This window comes from Aulonocara sp. 'chitande type north' Nkhata Bay, linkage group LG12, assembly GCF_057382095.1.
Source record: "Aulonocara sp. 'chitande type north' Nkhata Bay isolate Kocher_YH1m ecotype deep benthic linkage group LG12, A_spYH_male_GT1.1, whole genome shotgun sequence".
Lineage (NCBI taxonomy): Eukaryota > Metazoa > Chordata > Actinopteri > Cichliformes > Cichlidae > Aulonocara > Aulonocara sp. 'chitande type north' Nkhata Bay.
The window spans coordinates 23,753,421-23,772,105 of record NC_141355.1 but is presented as its reverse complement, the minus strand read 5'-3'; the positions used below and the strand labels follow the sequence as shown (position 1 = coordinate 23,772,105).

General features: G+C 39.3%; 1 protein-coding gene across 2 annotated transcripts in view; it reads right to left on the bottom strand.

Moving 5' to 3' along the window:
* Positions 1–18,685, bottom strand: part of unc5ca (unc-5 netrin receptor Ca) — a 188,866-nt gene that overhangs the window by 9,816 nt on the left and 160,365 nt on the right. For both annotated transcript variants that reach the window (XM_086314507.1, XM_086314509.1), the window contains 6 exons: positions 13,658–13,849; positions 9,506–9,723; positions 7,888–8,023; positions 7,235–7,322; positions 4,080–4,248; positions 1,415–1,648 (listed from right to left, as the gene is read on the bottom strand). In XM_086314507.1, coding sequence (XP_086170633.1) covers positions 1,415–1,648; positions 4,080–4,248; positions 7,235–7,322; positions 7,888–8,023; positions 9,506–9,723; positions 13,658–13,849 — 1,037 coding nt within the window. The remainder of the gene's footprint in view (positions 1–1,414; positions 1,649–4,079; positions 4,249–7,234; positions 7,323–7,887; positions 8,024–9,505; positions 9,724–13,657; positions 13,850–18,685) is intronic.

Here is an 18,685-nt window from a genome sequence, read left to right as displayed (position 1 = left end):
ATTACTGCACATAAGGCACCATAAAACATCTAAAATGCATTAAAGATTTAATGAGATATCATCACACATCTCCATGCTTGTATGTCCTGATTTTAAGCAAAGCTTTGCTTTGCTAAACGCACTGAACTGAAAAGACACATTAAGAGGCTCAATAAAACCCTTGATTAATAATGCCCCACCAGTCAATGTACTGCTGTTTTGAGATATGAGGAAATGAAGCATATCTTTAATGCAATATGGTAAAATTAAATTACTTCTATTGGCATTAAAAGATGACTTCAATGTATCATATTGCTTACACTCTGGGCTTTAATACACTAAAAGAATAAACCTATTACAAATGATTACATTTTCGTCTTTTATGATGGTTGTTGCATCTAGTTTTAAATTCAGCAATAAAGCCTGTCTAGCTTCAAAGGATGAGAAAGGACAACCTCACTCCAGATCTAAAGGTGAAGCAAAGTACTTATTGTGGATTGTTTGTTGCAACGCACTGTGTTTGATTTCAATATAAAAATGACACACTCCATTCATTGTTTAGCCAATTGTGCAGGGAAGAAAACACTACGAAAGTACCAAAGTTATTTTTTATTTTGTGGGGATTTTTACTGACCCTAATAAAAAAGACATCTGTATGTATTTTTGGGTAAGTTCACACCAAGAGAATACTACAGAATTATATCTGAGCCATATTAATTGGCTCTTGAAAATACACACAGAAGCACTCGTTTATACTAAGTTATCCGTTTGAATTTTGATGCCTCCTACAACCTTTTCAAAATAATCAATTCCTCTAGCCAGCCTATCAATTATACTAAACAAAGTCCTCATCATTGGAAAAGAAAAGCACACCCCTGAACTCTCAATTAGAGCTACAATTGCTTGTTTGAACTGGTAAAACTAAGTGTTTTTTTATGTTTGTGCAAGAGTGTGCATGGCTGTGTGCCACTGACACTTGACTTAACATTGCATGCATAAATTACCACTGTTAATCTCCCATATCAGATGGTCCCTCCAGTGCTTTGAATTTGTTTGAATTCAGCAGCACTGCTGCTTTGACATTGCTTGACCCTGTGTTGTTTACTCCTTCTTAGCTCATTTCCAGAAGACAAGAGGTGCAGAAGCTTCTTTTTACGACTCTGTGAAGCCCTTTCTGTTCAAATGCTTATATATACATTTCTTTTCAAATGTAAATTATCATGAAAGCATTTTAGTATGGGTAGTCCAAGAGAGAGCTAAATCTCTCACAGCACTAATAAATGCAGCAACACTTTTAGCCGATAGTATCAAATGCCTTCGGTGTTATTCAAGGCACTGGGGGTGAATATGTACTCTATTTATCTAATATGTCTATTAAAACACAAGTGGAAAAAATACTACTTGGCTTGGGATTTATTTAGCTTCAATTCTTTACCTTGAGTGCATCTTGCGTATCATCCAGACAATAGACCCTGATGTGATAGTCCAAAGTTGTGCAGGAAACGGGCCCAAAAACAGCCAGCTTGAGCCTCTTGGCAGCTGCTTTGCCAATTGACTGGCCCACCAGGCAGTACGTCCCCAGTGTCTCTGTCAGAATGTGGCATGCCTCTGAGTCCATCTGCACATAGCAGGGGGTGGTGAAGTTTTCCTCTCCCACTACAACCACATCCTTCAGGAACCAGATACAAAAAAAAGGAGAAAATGTTTTTTATACACAGTACCATTTTGTGCCTATGACAGGTGACTGTGAATGCAATGTTGGAAGTTCTTTAACACAGTACTGTTGAAATACCATGTGAGCCTTTACTCATCTCAATCAAAAAGTTCTTTCATTTAAGAAAGGCCACCTTTTAAATTAAATCCACGATAGGTGCTGTTGTCAAATTAAACTTAACACTTGCTCAATCTGTTTCATATTAAAACTGCTCCAGACATTCATAGCCTTAATTTCCTTTCTCATCTGAAGAGCTTTTTTAAAATTTTTCTTAGCAAAACGGTAGATTTAATCAGCATTAAACCTGAGATAAATGTCACAGTAGGATCACGTTGAGCAAAACTGCGTGACAACAGTGTTTGGCTTAAAACAACATATGTGATCAATATAGAGCAGAGTATTGTTAAAGAGACCATGAAAATGTAGATTATTTGCAAAGTGAATTTACAAAGTGAGCCATGGTCTGGTTAATCTTGTTTTCCCACCTTTTTTTTTTGTTTTTTAGGGCTGTCCTTCGTTTGGTCATACAGACCACTATTGTTAAAAGCTGGCTGTTATTTGAGTACAGGCTTTATTTGAGAATTTACGGGCATTAAGCCACATCCTGTCTGTTAACATAACCTGACAGCACCTGCATTTGGAAGCTTTTCCACTAATGCAAACAGCCCATAAGTAAGCAAGGTTGCGGTTTATTTCAAATGCATTCCGCTCCTATAAACAGGTTTGTTTGCCGTTTTTGTTTTTATGCAAATTGAGTTAAGAGGTTTTCTTAACTCTAGAGGATTTTTAAAAGGTAAAAAAAGCACAGTTATTATTGTTGAGTTGTTACTTGCAAAAAGACAGTATGTGATGCACTGCTTGTAGTTTAACAACAAAAAAAGAAGGTTTTTCCAACACGCATGAATATAATACGGAATATAAATCTTTTTTAGCACACTGTAAGTGTATTTGCTGTATATACTTATAGAAGTACATCAGTGTGTACTTCGGGAGAATGATGAGACTTGGTTAAAGAGGTTGTCTGTGAAGTGTGTCCAATCCCGCTGTGGGATATCTGCTGGCTGTAGCTCATATCGTTTCTACAGTTCCCTGTCGCAGTCTGAGTTATGGTAAACCCATGCGTTTCTCTTGGTTAACGGAGGATGCACAGGCTATCTGTGTTCTTATTATGTGACCACTGGATCCGCAATTAGTTGTGCAGATATCCATGTTTGCTTGTGTGACTCCGTTAACGTGTGATACAAATATTGAGTATTGAATCACAGTTCATGCGGGGTTGTGTTCCTACAGATGAGCTGAATCAATACAAAGAGGTCAGGAAGCAGTATGGTAGGAATCTGTTATTACTGGTAATCACAACTGTGGCTGCTCCCCCCTGATATGAGGGGAATTCAATTACCTTTCCTCTCACTCTTTTGGGGAAAACTTTGTGATGGGAAATGGATGTTCTACTGCAATAAAAGAAAAACAAATCGACTTCCTGATGAAATTCCACTTTTCATTTTTCTTGTTTTTTTTTTTTAACCACTCTGCACCGAGCCTCTCCTCTGAATCTCTCTCACTCTCACACGCACAAACGTGTACACACACACACACACACACACACACACACACACACACACACACACACACACAGTCTTATGCATGGCTAATTGTGCAAAGACATTGTGTTGAGCTGTGATAAGCAACAGAAGACAGCATACGGGCGCCTTGTAGACACAGTGATGCTGCAAGACAGTCTTATCACCCACACCCACACACAAGGATGCACACATGCGCACGCACACATGCGCACACACACAGACACACGCAGTAGATTGCTGAGGTAGAGACTTCATGCTGAGAGACACGGGAGGAGAGAGGAAGAGAAGGATAGAAAAAAAGGAGAGATAGAAGCATAAGAAGAAAGATGAGAGAAGAGGAGGATGGAAGAAGCATAACAAATTGCTTCTGATAGGAGTCTTCAACCCCCTGCTTGTCTACTAGCCTGTAGGCAATTTCTGTTTACCAAATTTTCTCTCCTTCTCTCCATCTCTTCCTCTCTCTCGCTCAATGAATACACAGAGTGTATGTGTAATTCAGGTTATTCCTCTATATGCTGTGTGTGTACCGTGCAAATGACTGCATATCACTTACTTGGTTATGGCTGTGGGCAGGTTTGCCATTACTTTGTGTAAACAATTATTTGCAGACTTTTTCACATTTAGAAAATTTTACTGTACACGTGCATCTCTGTGTATTCACATCCGTCAGAAATTTCAATTTCTCATTAGCTGGCAACACAGCGACAGCTTTTCTTTTCAAAAACTGTATGTTGCCTCTCTCTAAAAACAGTGGAACATAAATAGTGCACACAAACAAAAAGGACACAAAGCTGAACGCTCACCTCCCATTCTCCCATGGCCAGCTGATTCTTCAGCTGTATGAGCCAGTCTTCCTGGACATTGTCAGAGCAGTGGTGGATGGTGAGAATCACTGGTCTGGTCAGCAGGGCTCCTGGAGGTCCACAGCTCACCACTGGGCTAAGAACTGTCTGGATGTCCTCTACTGGGGGTCTGGGAAACACAGATAACACTGAGGTGACACGACAGAAAAGAGCAACAGGAGGGCTGCGCTGTCGGATCCCAGCTACTGCGAGCTTCAATCGCACGAAGCTAAATTGGTTCACTTCAGGTCTGTGTTTTGTTTTTACCTTGTTAATATTTTGGACAACTAAAGAATCTTCATATACTCTAATTCTATTCTAATCTTAATATATTGATACCCTTAAATAGTCCACATTCATTGTGGATAAAGAGAAATATTTTAAGCTTTTTTTGCTCACAAAAATCGGAAAACTAGTATCTCAAAATTTTGGATTACGTAATTTTGAGTAAATTACTATTCAGTCAGTTTAAACACCGTGCATCTCTCTGTCTAACTGCGTACTCACAACCATAATTCTGGGGAAGCTTGCTGACTTGACAATTCTCCTGAAGGTGATTATCGACACTGTCCATAAGGAGGGTCACTGCTGAAAAGGCTGTCCGTTTGCAGAGCGCTGCATCGAAGTGTATTAATGGAAAGTTGACTGGAAGGAAAAGGTGCACAAGCAACAGGGATCACCGTAGTCTTGAGAGGATTGTCAAGAAAAGTCAATTCGAGAACTTGGGAGAGCTTCACAAGGAGAGGACTGAGGCATCTACTCAGAGGCTTTAGAGCACTTCATGCTGCCATCTGCTGACAAGCTTAGCCGATTTCCTTTTGCAGCATGACTTGGCACCTGCACACACTGTCAAAACTACTACCAACTCACCGTATTATTACAGTGCTTGATTGGCCAGCCGACACACCTGACCTGAACTCCATAAATAATCTATGGAGTATTGTCAAAACGATGACAATCCACTTAAATAAAAAACACAGATAAGTGAAAGGTTACTATCAAAGCACCCTCAATGACACTTCAGCAGGGCCACAAACTGACTGCCTACATGCCACAAGCAGTAATGCAGTAATTTGTGTTAAAGCAGTGCAGACTAAAATACTTTTCAGAATTGGACATGTGTGTATTGTAAATGCTTTTTTGATTGATCATAGAAAATAATCTAATAATATTAGATACCAGGTTTCTGATTTTCATGCTATAAGCCATCATTATCATTAAAAACGTCTGTTTACCTTTTCAGCTGAATTAGGAAAAAAGAAAAAAACAAGTTTCCCACAATATTCTAATTTTTTGAGATGCACTAGTACAAAGCTGGACATTTACGTGTGAGGAATAGATTACCTTTGCAACGTAGAGAACAGAAGAAAAACAGAGCAAGAACAAACTCTATTGGAGAATGATTTGTATTGTCAGCCTCAGTTGGATTCAATAGCTTGCAGCTCACGGGGCAGAAAATAAAAGGCTACTAATCATACACTCTTGTGCTTTTTATACATCTAAATGTTGGAACCTCAAGCACTCACTAACTAATGTATGACTCAGTACTGCAGCAGAAAACTTCAACATCCAAAAGATCATACATAGCAGTCTCATTTGTAAACTGAAAATTGAAACCAGATACTTAAACAACACTCGCAGTAAACTCATCTTCCCGAAGCCATATATTGACTGTGAATGAGGCCATACAGATAGAGGAGATAGATCTAAATATTAACAATGTTTTTCTTCTGTTGTTTTTTTTTTTTTCAGCCCACCTTGTGTCAAGGGAGAGCTAATCCTTAGCAGTGTTATCGATTCAGCTGCTGGGGCTCATTATTGACTCATAAAGGGTTCACATGGGTAGAAAAAACAAAGATAAAAACAGTGGGAGTGAAACTATAGCACCCTTTTAACTACCTAATGCTGAGGTCACCCCTTAATGAATTACAGCTTTATTGATTTATGATGTTCTGTATCCTTTATCTTGCAAATACAACAAGAGATGCTTTGACTTTTGTTTGTTGTTAATCTGACACCTTAGGCAAGGGTTGCTGAGGTAAGTAAACGTAGCTATGTGATGTTCTGTGTAAACACAGCGGGCTGAAAACATGTTCGACTCTTAGAAATACTGCAGCATGTTGCACGGGGCCTAATTCCTATTGACTGCTGCTGATTGAAGAGAGTGTAAAATGAGTGCATGGAACAACATACATGACTCAAACTGTGTCTCTCCATTGTCCATAGTCATTTGGACCCTCTTGGTTGTATTTATCCAGGTTTTAAGATTCCCATCTTAAAAACCCCTTCAAGTAAATATGAATGGATTTTGCTCCGTATTGATTCCAAGGTGAACATCAATTTTTAACCGAATCAAAATCAGTGTGCCTTGTCACTTTAACAAAGAGAGAGCGACCTACATGATGTATGTACTTTTTTGGGAGGGGGGAGGGTTATAGAACATGTAACAAGATTAAAGCATTCTCAAAAATAACCACTAATCTGTTAGTTACAGTCGTTGCAGTGATCTCTCTACATACGGTTTCAAAAGCTCTGTTCTTTGGCTTTATAATGTAGCATGAAGTTAAAACCAATCAGTTGGTCGCACAACGGTCTGCTGTAGTTTGGCATATTTCAAAGTAATGAATCTTAAGAGCCTTACATTTAAATATAGTCCTGAATCAAAACCTGATTAACAATGTAAATTTAATGGATTAGTGTACAGATTAGGATGTTAAGTCGGTAGTAATTAATGTGTCAAATATTCCATTTTAAGCTGCTTAACTTAACTCTAATTCTGGTATTATAATATGCATTGTGCCACCAACTGACCTCTGCTGAATGAATCACAAAAAAGGTATATGTGAATGCACTATAATATATCCCTTTCTTATAGATTGTAAGTCTGTGTCACACTATGAAAGCTTCCTCACACCGCCATACAAACAGCTACAAGAAGCCACTGATCTGGGCAGAGGCAGAGAAGTACAGACAAAGGAAACAAACAAACAAACCAACAAAAAAAGGACACAGAGGGAGATGCAGAGATGAAGAGAAAAATAAGGACAGCAGCGAACAATTGAAAGGAAACAGCCACATAAAAGAAAAGAAAATGGGGAAAGAGAGACAAAACCTACCTCAAGCTATCCTTCCTGTGCACAGTCACATACATTTCATACACCCTGCCATGAGGAACAGCACCCGCTGGAACCAACAAACTGACTCCTGCAGGAGGAAGGACAGAGGAAGCAGAATGAATGAGTTTCATCACTGGATTTATCAATTTCACCATGCACAACTGAATTACTGAATGTGAAACCCATCATCACTTTATTAAGTAATGAATCATAATGATAATCTTTTTAAAGGCAACCCATGTAAAACCTTGTCTTAAATACTCCATTACAATGCAATATTTCACAGCCTTTGAAAGCTGCTTTTCATCAACAGGTCACACAACACATCTTTACCTTAATACAGCTGCTGCTTTCCTTTATTCTTTTTTTCCTTTGAAATCTTGGTTCATCACTAAATCATATGAATCTGACCGCAACAGTATCAACAAAGGTACTTACACGCTTAAGTATCTAATGAAGTCAGAGGCCAGTAGAGGAAATATATCTGAATAAATCACTAAAACAAACATTGCCACATATTCTTAACTTTACTGTGATCGCTGTTACTGATTACTGTTACTAATCAGCAAGAAAAATGATACAACTCTCCCTGTTTGCGGTCTTGTCACTGCACAGGAACCATTTTTGCTGTTAAACACTTGTGGGACGTTTACCAGAGTTGGGTACAATGAGGTGTCCTCCTTGGTTGTTGAAGGATCCATGAGCAGTACAGGAAGGATCTCGTGTTCGGGCCAAGCTCTGATTGCGAAGGTTCATGGTGTCACTGTTATCCAACAGGGACTGAGTTACCTATGTTGATAAAAGAACAGTAACAGTGATATTAACAAAACATTACAGTATTGTATATGACACATGCTATTCAAATTGGCCTGGCATTTATATACTATCTTCTAGTCTTACCAGCCACTCAAAGCACTTTATAGTACCAGCAACATTTACAGTGCTTTATCCTGTGCACTTTAAGTGTTTTGTTTATCTCATACCCAAGAGCTCAAGCTAACATGCGTGTCCTAGGCCTGTAGATGGAAACCAAAGCTCCCAGAGAAAACCCACAGCAGCACAGGAAGAAGATACACACTGTACACACTTACAAATCAGCAGAGCTACATTCACATTTGAAAACACTACTTTTTGAAAGCTCTGTTACACGTCTTTTAAACAAGAAGAACATGAATAGATGCGTGACTCTTTCTGCAAACAATGTTAGAGTAACCATGTAATAAGTATCTTTTTTTAATAGACCTTTTATGTGGGCAGGCATTGTCCACCGTTATGCATAAAAGCAATATGCAAAAGCTTAAAGCGATAAGGGTGAATGAGGTTCAAAAATGCATAAGGAGAAAAAGAATGCAATGCGGTTTAAAGGATTGAATTCCTCTGAAAGACTTCGCGTCGGATCACATTAAATATGTAGCCTAAAGCAAAAACAAAACAAAGAAAAAGCAAACGCAAAAGCGAAAATCTCATGAAAGTCCAGAGAAGTTTCACTGTGTCAATCTCATTTTTATTTTTGTCAGGACAAGAATTACAATGGAACTGTAATCGGTCCCTTTTCTTCTAAAATTTGACTTTATTGATCAATTATGCTTTTTACTTGCATAAGTTCCTTTTCTGTTCATTATGATGCCACAGGTAAGACCTCCATCTGCCTGGGGACGGGGGTGATGCATGATCACCTCAGGGTGAAATGTAAATGAAGGATTTGATATTCACTGTTTTACTCCAGCATCACACAAAGTTGAGAAGAACTAACGTCGCTAAACTAAGGATGAACACATCAGACTATAAACAAAGAAAATAAATAATAAAAAAATCCACAAATTACCTTGGCAAGGTCAGTCATTAGACACAGCATGTGATCAATTATAAAAAAACAAAAAAAAAAGAAACAGATAAAATCATCAAAAGGTGGCAACTGATCTGTAGAGTTCAAAGATGGAGAGTTCAGCCCTTGTACTGCCTGAGGACAGGTGCTGTGATGAAACTGAGCGGTTTCATCTGTATTTGTGACAACTGACTCTAGTATGCATGCCATGTATTTGACAGAGCAGGGAGGGAAAGTGGGGCACTTAGCCGCATGTATACTAATGGTGTGTAGTGTCTTCATGTGACTGGGAAGACATGCGCAGCTGTGCTGTGCTGTAGAATCTCTCACACTGCTCTTGCAGATTAAATACAGACAGGAGGAAATAGCCTACTGTGATCACACAAAATGCTTTCAAGCAGAAAAAAAGATACAAGCTCAAGGATATTAGTGTTGGGCAACACTACCTTAGGAGACAATTTAGACGTAAAGTCTCCTCCGAGGTCATCCTGAGGTGTGACCAGTCCAGAAGAGTTGTACACTTTGATCTTCAAGTTGGGAAGAGGATCCAGGAGAGGAGAGTTGGTCATTGGAATTTTGTCTGAAACATCATGAAGAGCATAGACTGGACCCCGATACATGGCAGCTGCATTTGTTAAGTCTGGCGGAGCAGTCAGCAAATCAGCTAGAGGGGTAAAATTGACACAAGAAGAGAGACAGAAGCACGAGAGAATTTACAACATGATATCAGAGCGGTTCAGGGAAAAGACAGACCAGCTAAAGTAAATCTATGGTGTTGTATAGTGCAGTGTGTGTGTGTGTGTGTGTGTGTGTGTGCGTGCGTGCGTGAAGCTGGGGACAGATGTGTAGAAGTTGTAGCAAGATCAGTGAGAAGGAAAAAGGGGGAGGCAGAAGAGTCAGTCAAGGCTGCTGATAAGCTATCAGTGTCTGGGATAATACACTGCTGTACACGGGGGCATGACCTGGCTGCATGAAGGACTAGTCATGGCTGCTGAACAGAGAGACAGAGAGAGCAAGAGACTTCTACTTCACCTCAAAAAACACTCAAATCTCCAGGAGTTAAACATGTGTATTATCAAAACTATCTCACAACACAACAGTTCAGTTTCAAGCTGTGCTATAAGCTCTTAAAACTCTCATCAGAGTCTACTTTCTTCCAAACCGAAATAACATTAGTGCGTACAGAGTGACATTCAACTTGTGTTAATACTCATCCATGTATCTATTTTCCACTATTTGGAATAGGTATAATACATAATATACATTTATGTGATGATACACTATATGAACAATTTTTTATGACATTATTAAAATCATCAGACTATGTTACTTTTGAAAATACACTGAATGCTGTCATTTCAATCATAATTCAGGCCAAAGGCACTTTGATCTTTGAATAACATTCAGAGCCTCTCATTTGTTTTTCATGTCATTAGTCATCACACGCTTCTGATTTACTACATCTTTCATTGTAGATGTAGTAAGTTACAAAGTCTCCCATAAACAAAGTAACTGTTTAACACACTATATTTAAAAAATTAGAAGTCTGTCACTTCTAATCAGTAAAATTCAAATGAATAAAAAAAAACCCTATCCTTTGACTTGTATAGTTTGATCTGAGGCTGCAAAACGTGTTAGAGTCTTTGTATATCCTGAAGTTTTTACCCTGCTCTTTCTTAAGCTGGCACAGCTGACGTATGCTAATGGAGGAATCTTGACTCTTTTGATGTATTGCAAGCAAACAAGCAGCCCACTTACACACAGAAGCACTGTCATAAACAAAACACTAGTGCATTGTCACAGGTTGGTACTACAAAAGCACTCGCACATGCAAATGTGCCTTGTGTACCAACAACACGAACACTATAAAGCACATACTGATACACACACCATAAACATGTGCCACATGCACTATACATGGGAAGGATAGGTAAGGCTCTCCTGTTGATTTCCTGTTGTGCTTATTGTGAAAAGGTTCATGCACACTACATCAATACTGTATGGTAATAAAAGTGCATGAGACACTGAATTATAGCTATAACCACCACAGCAACAGCAGGTTCACGCATGGCTTCTTTAGGATCCATACAGTACTGACCTATTGTTTTTTAATCATAAAATAAATAGTTAAGTAATTACAAATGCTTTGATATCACTCACAGTAACAGCAATGTTTTGTCTGCTAGAATGTTAGCCTCAGTGCTTTTAGATAGTTCTGCTGACGGACATTTACTTAAACTTCATCAAAGCCATTCAAGTGAATGTGCTTCGAGCAGCCCTGTAACAGTTCTGTAGAACCATCTTGCTATAACCACGTTAGAAGCACAGAAGCTACCCTAAGGGCAGAAGCACAACAGAGCTTACTTCTACACAAACCCCTCAGAAAATTCTGCAAATATTCAAGATTTAATTGGGACTGAGATCACAAGAAGACCAGTTACCTATTAAGGAACAAATCCCGATTATTTTTTTGGGCTCAGAAAACCTGTTGTTCTCTCTAAGAGTCCATCCATTCTAATTTTAAATTTCCTTCATTGTCACCCCCCACCACCACCACTAACATGTATGCACGAACACACGCGCACACACACACACACACATCTGTTGCCTATCACTCTCTTCCTTTCTCTATCACCAGGCTGTTTACCCTTAAAGCCAGCGGGTATTCCTGCCAAATCATCCCTGCTGAAATTTAATTAACAACTAACAGAAAGCCAGAGAGAGAGAGCGAGAGAGAGAGAGAGTCAGAGAGAGAGAGAGAAACACGCTGGGACATAATTCTTCATTAATTGTAATCGGAAATGGTCCCTCAACACAGAGTGACATGCATCCTAATGTTTTACTGATAAAATGTCACACTGTCTCTACACATAGGAACAAGTTTACTCCTCTCCTGTCCACACACACATGCGCAGTCATGCACAACCATTTTAGCTCACTGTTAACCAGTTAGCACTGCACACCCTCATCATGCACACTATGGTTTCAATGTTAATGTTCGGCCACAAATGAACACACCGTTAAAGAACACCCTGAAATATTTGCAAATGTAACCCTTTTCAAAAATGCTTTTCATATGGAGACCATAAAGTGCAGCTGACTATGATGAAAACAGACTGAGCGTTTGCTTAGTTTCTTTTAGAGTGTGTCATTCAAAGTTGTGGAAATGTATGAATACATGTTTGGCTGTAGGATCTACTCGCTTCACGTAGGCGAACTTTTACTGCGTTTGTGCAGGTCTGTGTTAAGAGATTTTAAATCAAGGTGTTTATGTCATTTCTTTCTACAAGAATAACCCGACCTAATGGCATCTTTGGACTGACACCTGATTAATACAAATTCCCTTCCTCTTCCTGGCTTTTCCAGTAAGCTTTTAACTCTGTGGACGTGTGCAGAGAGGAAGAAATGACAATACAGACAGCAGACAGTGAAATATAGCTCCATTTTAAAAGGAAGATAAACACGAGGGAGTGTCTGTTGTGGCTGGAGTCACATAGCTATGGGAAGACAGAGACATGGAGACTGGGATGAAGGGAGGAGGATGCTGATAAACAGGAAATATGATTGAACTGAATGTGCAGATATGAAGGTCGAGGGGGAAAAAGTGAAGAGCAGAATGAGAGTGACAGAGAGAGACTCTTTGATGGAGGAGAGCAGTGTCAGGTGTAAAGAGATTAATCCAAACCATCAGAGGAAGCAGAGAAATGAAACAAAATAATACTAGTGTCAAAGCTCTAAAGTGGATGGGACACACAACAATATTTCAATTGACAAATGGTCATATCTGTTGTTTTCTATCAGTCTCTCTGTGTATTTATCTCTCTATTGTATCAATCATTGGCTATAGTGATACTCTAGGACAACTTCTAGTGCTCTCTTTGAGAGAGCACAAGGTAGGCAGACCCTTGCTGTCAAGTTCCTACTTAACAGCAATTATCCGACTAGCCTGAGTAGCCTTCAGAATCGGTTTAAAGTGAGCATAGCAGGGATATTTTGAAGTAAGGTTGTATGTAGTCTGACTGAAACAGGATTTTGGAGCAACCAAGATAGATTTTTCCTCTTTATCCTGCCAAACAGACAGCTCTGTCTGGAGAGGAACTAAAGTTCTCTTCAAAGCCACCAGCCTTCTTTGACAAAATCTGTAGCTTTACATAGAAAAACTTTTTGTTTTGACATTGAGGGTGTGCTGATTGCCATCTATAAGGGTAATACAGTGAATATAAATAAGTACATCACATAAGTCAACTTGAAAGAGTTCCAGCTGACCCTGATTCTGTCTCCAACCATTGTAGTGTTTCTGTTTTGCTGTCATACCAATATTGATGGACCATTGAGGCAGCTGCACAGGCTAAATAATTTCACTGCTTTTAAATACCACTTCAAGGTGGTTTATAAAGAAAATGATTGAACTTGCTGTACTGTCTTTATTGTAATACATTTTTTTCTTTAGAAAGACACCGTTGCGTCGGAGAAGAAGAACAAAATTGCTTTTAAACTTGTGTTGGATGCATATAAATATATATAGATAGATATACTGTAAACATTCTGTATAGAGTTTCTGTATTTCCCCTCAGAATCAAATGTCAAACGCTCATTACCTGATCTGGCTGTCTTGATATTAACAGACTGGAAGCCTCCATTTAGTGCCGATGTGTCAATGATGTCAGAGTCAAAGTCGCGGTGCGTCTTGCGATAGACAAAGAGCGCCACGATGACGGAGATGACCAGGCACATAATCACTGCGATCACTATCCCCACATAGAGCGCCACATCATCTGTGCTCGGGGCAGCTGGAGGGGGACGAGAGAGAAGAAGACCATGTTAGACACGTACTGATGAATCAAGACCCATTCATACTTTAAATACCTTCTTAGGAGAAACTGTACATCAGAAATGTAAGTGGCTATAAACAACTTAGATAATACTTGTGGGGCAGTAGGGTGCTAACAGAGAATAAAATACTTTTATGAGTCTGTCATTCGTAATTTGTGTTTGACAGTTTCACTTTTACCTCATACTTCAATTCAGACTCAAAGGACAAGTACTATGGGTTTCATTTCAACTGAACCTTTCAAACAGCCCTCCAGCTCGTGTAATATAATAATTTGTCTACACAGACAAAGACACCTTTCATAAAAAAAAAAAGAAAATTACCAACTCTTGAAACTTAATAAGGCTGTTAATTATTTTACAGGGGGGTCCTAACAGCCATTTTCAGTTGTACTCTGGCTGGAACAATGGTTAAACTGTCATTCATGAGGCACATCTTGAAGCAGAAGACGGATCTAAATTTTTAACTGATGGTTGATGCAGATGGTAAAAGGTATGTGACACACTTAAGAGGAGAAGAAATGAGAAAAGGATGAAAGGAAACGAGATCGCTGGGGATGAAGATGAGGATGTAATTGGAAGGAAAGGCAATCTGTGGACAGAACACACATATGGAGAGTGCAAGTGAATAGAAATGAACTGAAAGGAGAGTAAGAGGTTGGCTGATAAAGTCAAAGGAGAGCGAAGAGAGAAGACAGTGAAATGGCGAGGAAAGGAAAGAAGCAGAGGAGAGGAGATAACAGCAAAGCAGGCAAAGGAAGTAGGAATGCACTTGAACTTCAAAGCAGCAAAACAAACAAGCCTACATATTTAATATGAAAGTGCCTGAGAAACTCTTAGTGTACTCTCACTGTTAAAGAACTGCTCATAATCATGTCCTGTGTAGCGGGTGGGAGGGGATTTGTCTGCAGCTATTAAGAAGACTGAAAAGTATAGGAATCCTGCTTTTAATCCACCCTTAAAGTTGAGAGGCAGATAACAGGCTTTTAGCTACAAACAGCCTGAGTCATTTGCTAAAGGATTTGCTGTTGTCGCATCAGAACAAGTTCATAAAGCACGAACTTGATTATGCATGAAAGAATGTGGCACACAAACATTCACGCTTACACATGCTAACACACGATGCACATATTCACAGAGGAGAGGTCATCTGTGACGCTGCTGGTTACTCACTTGCCACTTGAGGGAGCTATGAGCCACTTTTAGTGTCCCTCGAGAACCGAACACGAGGGTCAGGCTTTCCCCCTTTTTTAAAAGTTAAGTTCGAGAGAGATGTGAACAAGGTCTCTCTGGGCACTTTGTTCATTACAAAAAAATGATTCTGACCTTTTTGGCAAACACCACAATGTTGACCATCCCACTAGAAGCAGTGTAATGCTTTTGATCATTTTTAAAACAAAATATTTCACAACAGAACGTAGAGACGTTCACTTTGCCTCACATAACAGTAAACTGCATCATTAGGTGTGAGCCTATAGCGTGAATATGTCACTTGTAGCTATTTTTCCTTCTCCTGCCATTTATAGAGAACACAACGAATCAGTTAACAGAGACAACCTTCTGCAGATCAGTCAATATTGCCGTGGACTAAAGCATCGTTCCTGCCTCCACACGAACGGTCTCACTGACTGAATGCCGCTGTCTAGATCGACTTCGGAAAGACCGCACCTCGTGTGTCACACAAGCCACACTGTGGCAGAGGGGAAAAAAATCATTCCTATAATTTGCGTTTACAACCTCCGATCTGTGTTTAACGACAAGATTTACAGCACTGTGGCTGTTTGCTATAGCTGCCAAATATCTGCTCTTCAGATTTAGCACAGACGCAGAGCACCACCTTTAAATCTTCAAAGTCTACCTCAAATAGGCTTTGTGACATGCAGTTACCAGTTTTCATTCTGATGTTGCCTGTCGAAAATTCCCCGATGCCCCAACTTCCTTGCTGTGTAAAGATGCCCTGTTATCAAGGTCCTTGCAATTGCCAAAGGGGAATAGAATTGGATAATCCTCTTAAGTACCAATTCCCTGATCTTAATTATGATCATCATCATCCCCATCTATTAAAAGAAACTTTATCTTGTGTCTACTTTAAGTTGAAGGTCTAGAACTTCACAGCACATGCAAAGTCAGAAAGCCTCAAGAAGCATCACTTCTCAGCTCACTTATCCCAGTCTCCTACAGTGGTTTGGGACACTTTAACTAGGCTATAGCCCTGTTCTCAAAATATAAATGTATGTTTGAGTGCATCTGTGTGTTTGTGTGTATGCACTGACTGTAACTTGTTTTATCTCAGTGGACTTAAAAGCCTTTCTTCACTCTCTATCAGTTTATATCCCGTCCCCTTTACATCTTTCGCTCCCTCAGTAACTCACACCTCTCTCTGACTCCCTCTGTTTCCATCTGTTTGATTTGTAGATGAATGAAACAACATGTCCCATTAGAGCTTCCACCTGCCTGAGTAACCTACATACAACTGCTTGATACCAAATGGTTTTTTTTTTATTCGTTCCCTTTTTTGTCCTAGATTTGTCTTTTTATTTCTACTTACACATAACCATCACAATATGACAAACTTGCACTTATAAATGGTGCTTAGTGAGACTCATACAAAGACGACCGTTTTTAAAGTAAATGAACAGAACTGATTCCAAAGTTGTCACTTATTTCATAGACTATTCAAAACCCCAGTGTGTCTTTTTTTTTTTATGAAAAAAGACATTTAAAAGAGTGAAAATACACCTTTATCAAAAATGAGACCTTTTTAAAAATTTGAGCTAAGTAATAAAATACATATTGTGTCCCATGTTCTCTCCCAGTGACAATGACAATTTTAGAAATGTGAAAAAAAGCACTAATGCACAGTATCTTTTCTTGGGCACTCAAGTTGTCTAAGCTCTCTGTATGCATCTCTTTCTTTAGTCTTTCATTTTCATTGTGCTTTCACATAAAACACAAAGTGCTGCTTGGGCTGAAAACTGCCTTTTCTGTAATTCTGATGCTCTTTTGTTGTCTGACTAACTGCATAATAGGCCACACTTTTCTGACATGATTGTGACTAAAAAAAGGAACTGAACAGAGTGCAGTCTGACTAAGGACTGATAGATGCACACCGATATTCACTTTTATGGGTCACAGTGAATGGATAGACAGATACGCACAAACGGACATGTCTATTTCCTGCGCCTTTTCTCCCTTACCTGATACCCCCTCCCCTGCACCTGACAAGCAGTTTCATGTTCAACACAATCACCAGCACGGCTAGCTAAATTGGATTTAGATTAAAAATATGTACCTTTCAACAAAAAGACCTGAAATGACTTAAATAATGACTAAATCACCTGGGAAGGAAGACAAACATTTAAACACCTCATCTGTGATGTTCCGGCAAGTGCTACCTGACAGCCTCTCTATAGAAGACAGAATCTTCTAAAGGTCAGGAGACACACACATGCACACACTAATAATAATATATAGGCCACACACACGCACACACAACAGATATACATGCAAGTGGTTAAAGATTTGACAGTGGTGTGGGAATGCTTGGTTTGTACAAATTTAGGAGGCATTAGTGTGCTCATACAGTTGAATTGTGGAGACATAACTCCCATTTGGGGTCTAAAAGTGTCATTTTGCAAATGTATTTCCAATTGGTAATGCTTTGGTGGACCTCGGTATTTGATTCTGATGTTAGATTTTATTAAAGAATGGCACAAAATGTAAAATATTTTACTCTTATGTAGTTGTTTTGCACAATAGTTATACCTTAAATTGTACATGTTTGTTTTGTGCTCACAGTATGTGTGTAATGTCAAATGCGGCTTAGCTGCAAAGCCAAGGTGATTTTGCCAACGTTGCTTTTTTGTTTTGGGAGCAAGATTTGAGCGACTCATAGCATCATAGCTGCTGCAGCTGAACTGACTTTATCTCTGAGGATTTAGTGACATGTAGTGTGGAACCAAATGCATCAGCCAGTGTTGGCACTGTACACTACACGTGCTTACATGTGAACAAACCTGAAGACCCAGGAATTTGGAGCAATTATACACACACTCAGTTTTACATGCAGTCGATAACACACATGGGCTAGCGGAACGAAGCCCCGGTCCACCATCACTCAGCACGGATCACTGTCTATCAATTGGCCCAGCTTTTTGTCATTCTCGGAGTCTGTCCAATCTGCCACAGCGAGGATTTAAAGAAGGGGGAAACAAGGATAACTCAGATTAAGTCATCTCTATCTTTTCTGTGATCTGCATCCAAAGCAGAACTGTGGACAATCACTACTTGAAACTCATTCAACTGCCTTTTTGATCTTGCTTGGCACAAACATGCGGACACCAACACCAACTCCTGGCAGATGCATCTGTTCTAAGTAACTGTCAGGGGTGATTGAAAGGGGGGGGTGAGAGAGAGTGAGCAGTCATTTCTAAATGTGTCTGTGCTTCAAGAATGGTTGGGGAAAAAAACTTAATGGTTAAAAGTGTCAAGAAATAAAATATGGAATCACTTGAAAGGCAATAAAGCCAGAAGGTGTAATTCTATGACTACAACAAAGTTTGCAAGGAAAGTCATTAGAGCTCATGCATTCTTTAACCCTGTAACACAGTGTAATTGCTGATATTTAATGAAGTGTAACTGAATGGGACATTATGACCTCTCTCAGTGTATCCTGGCCACAGTTATGAATAATAAAATACTACCAATCTCTCTTTTCACACGATGGCTAAATCACATTTTCACAAAACAAACAAGGTACAATACAAATGCATAATGAAGCCGTTCAAATTATAATA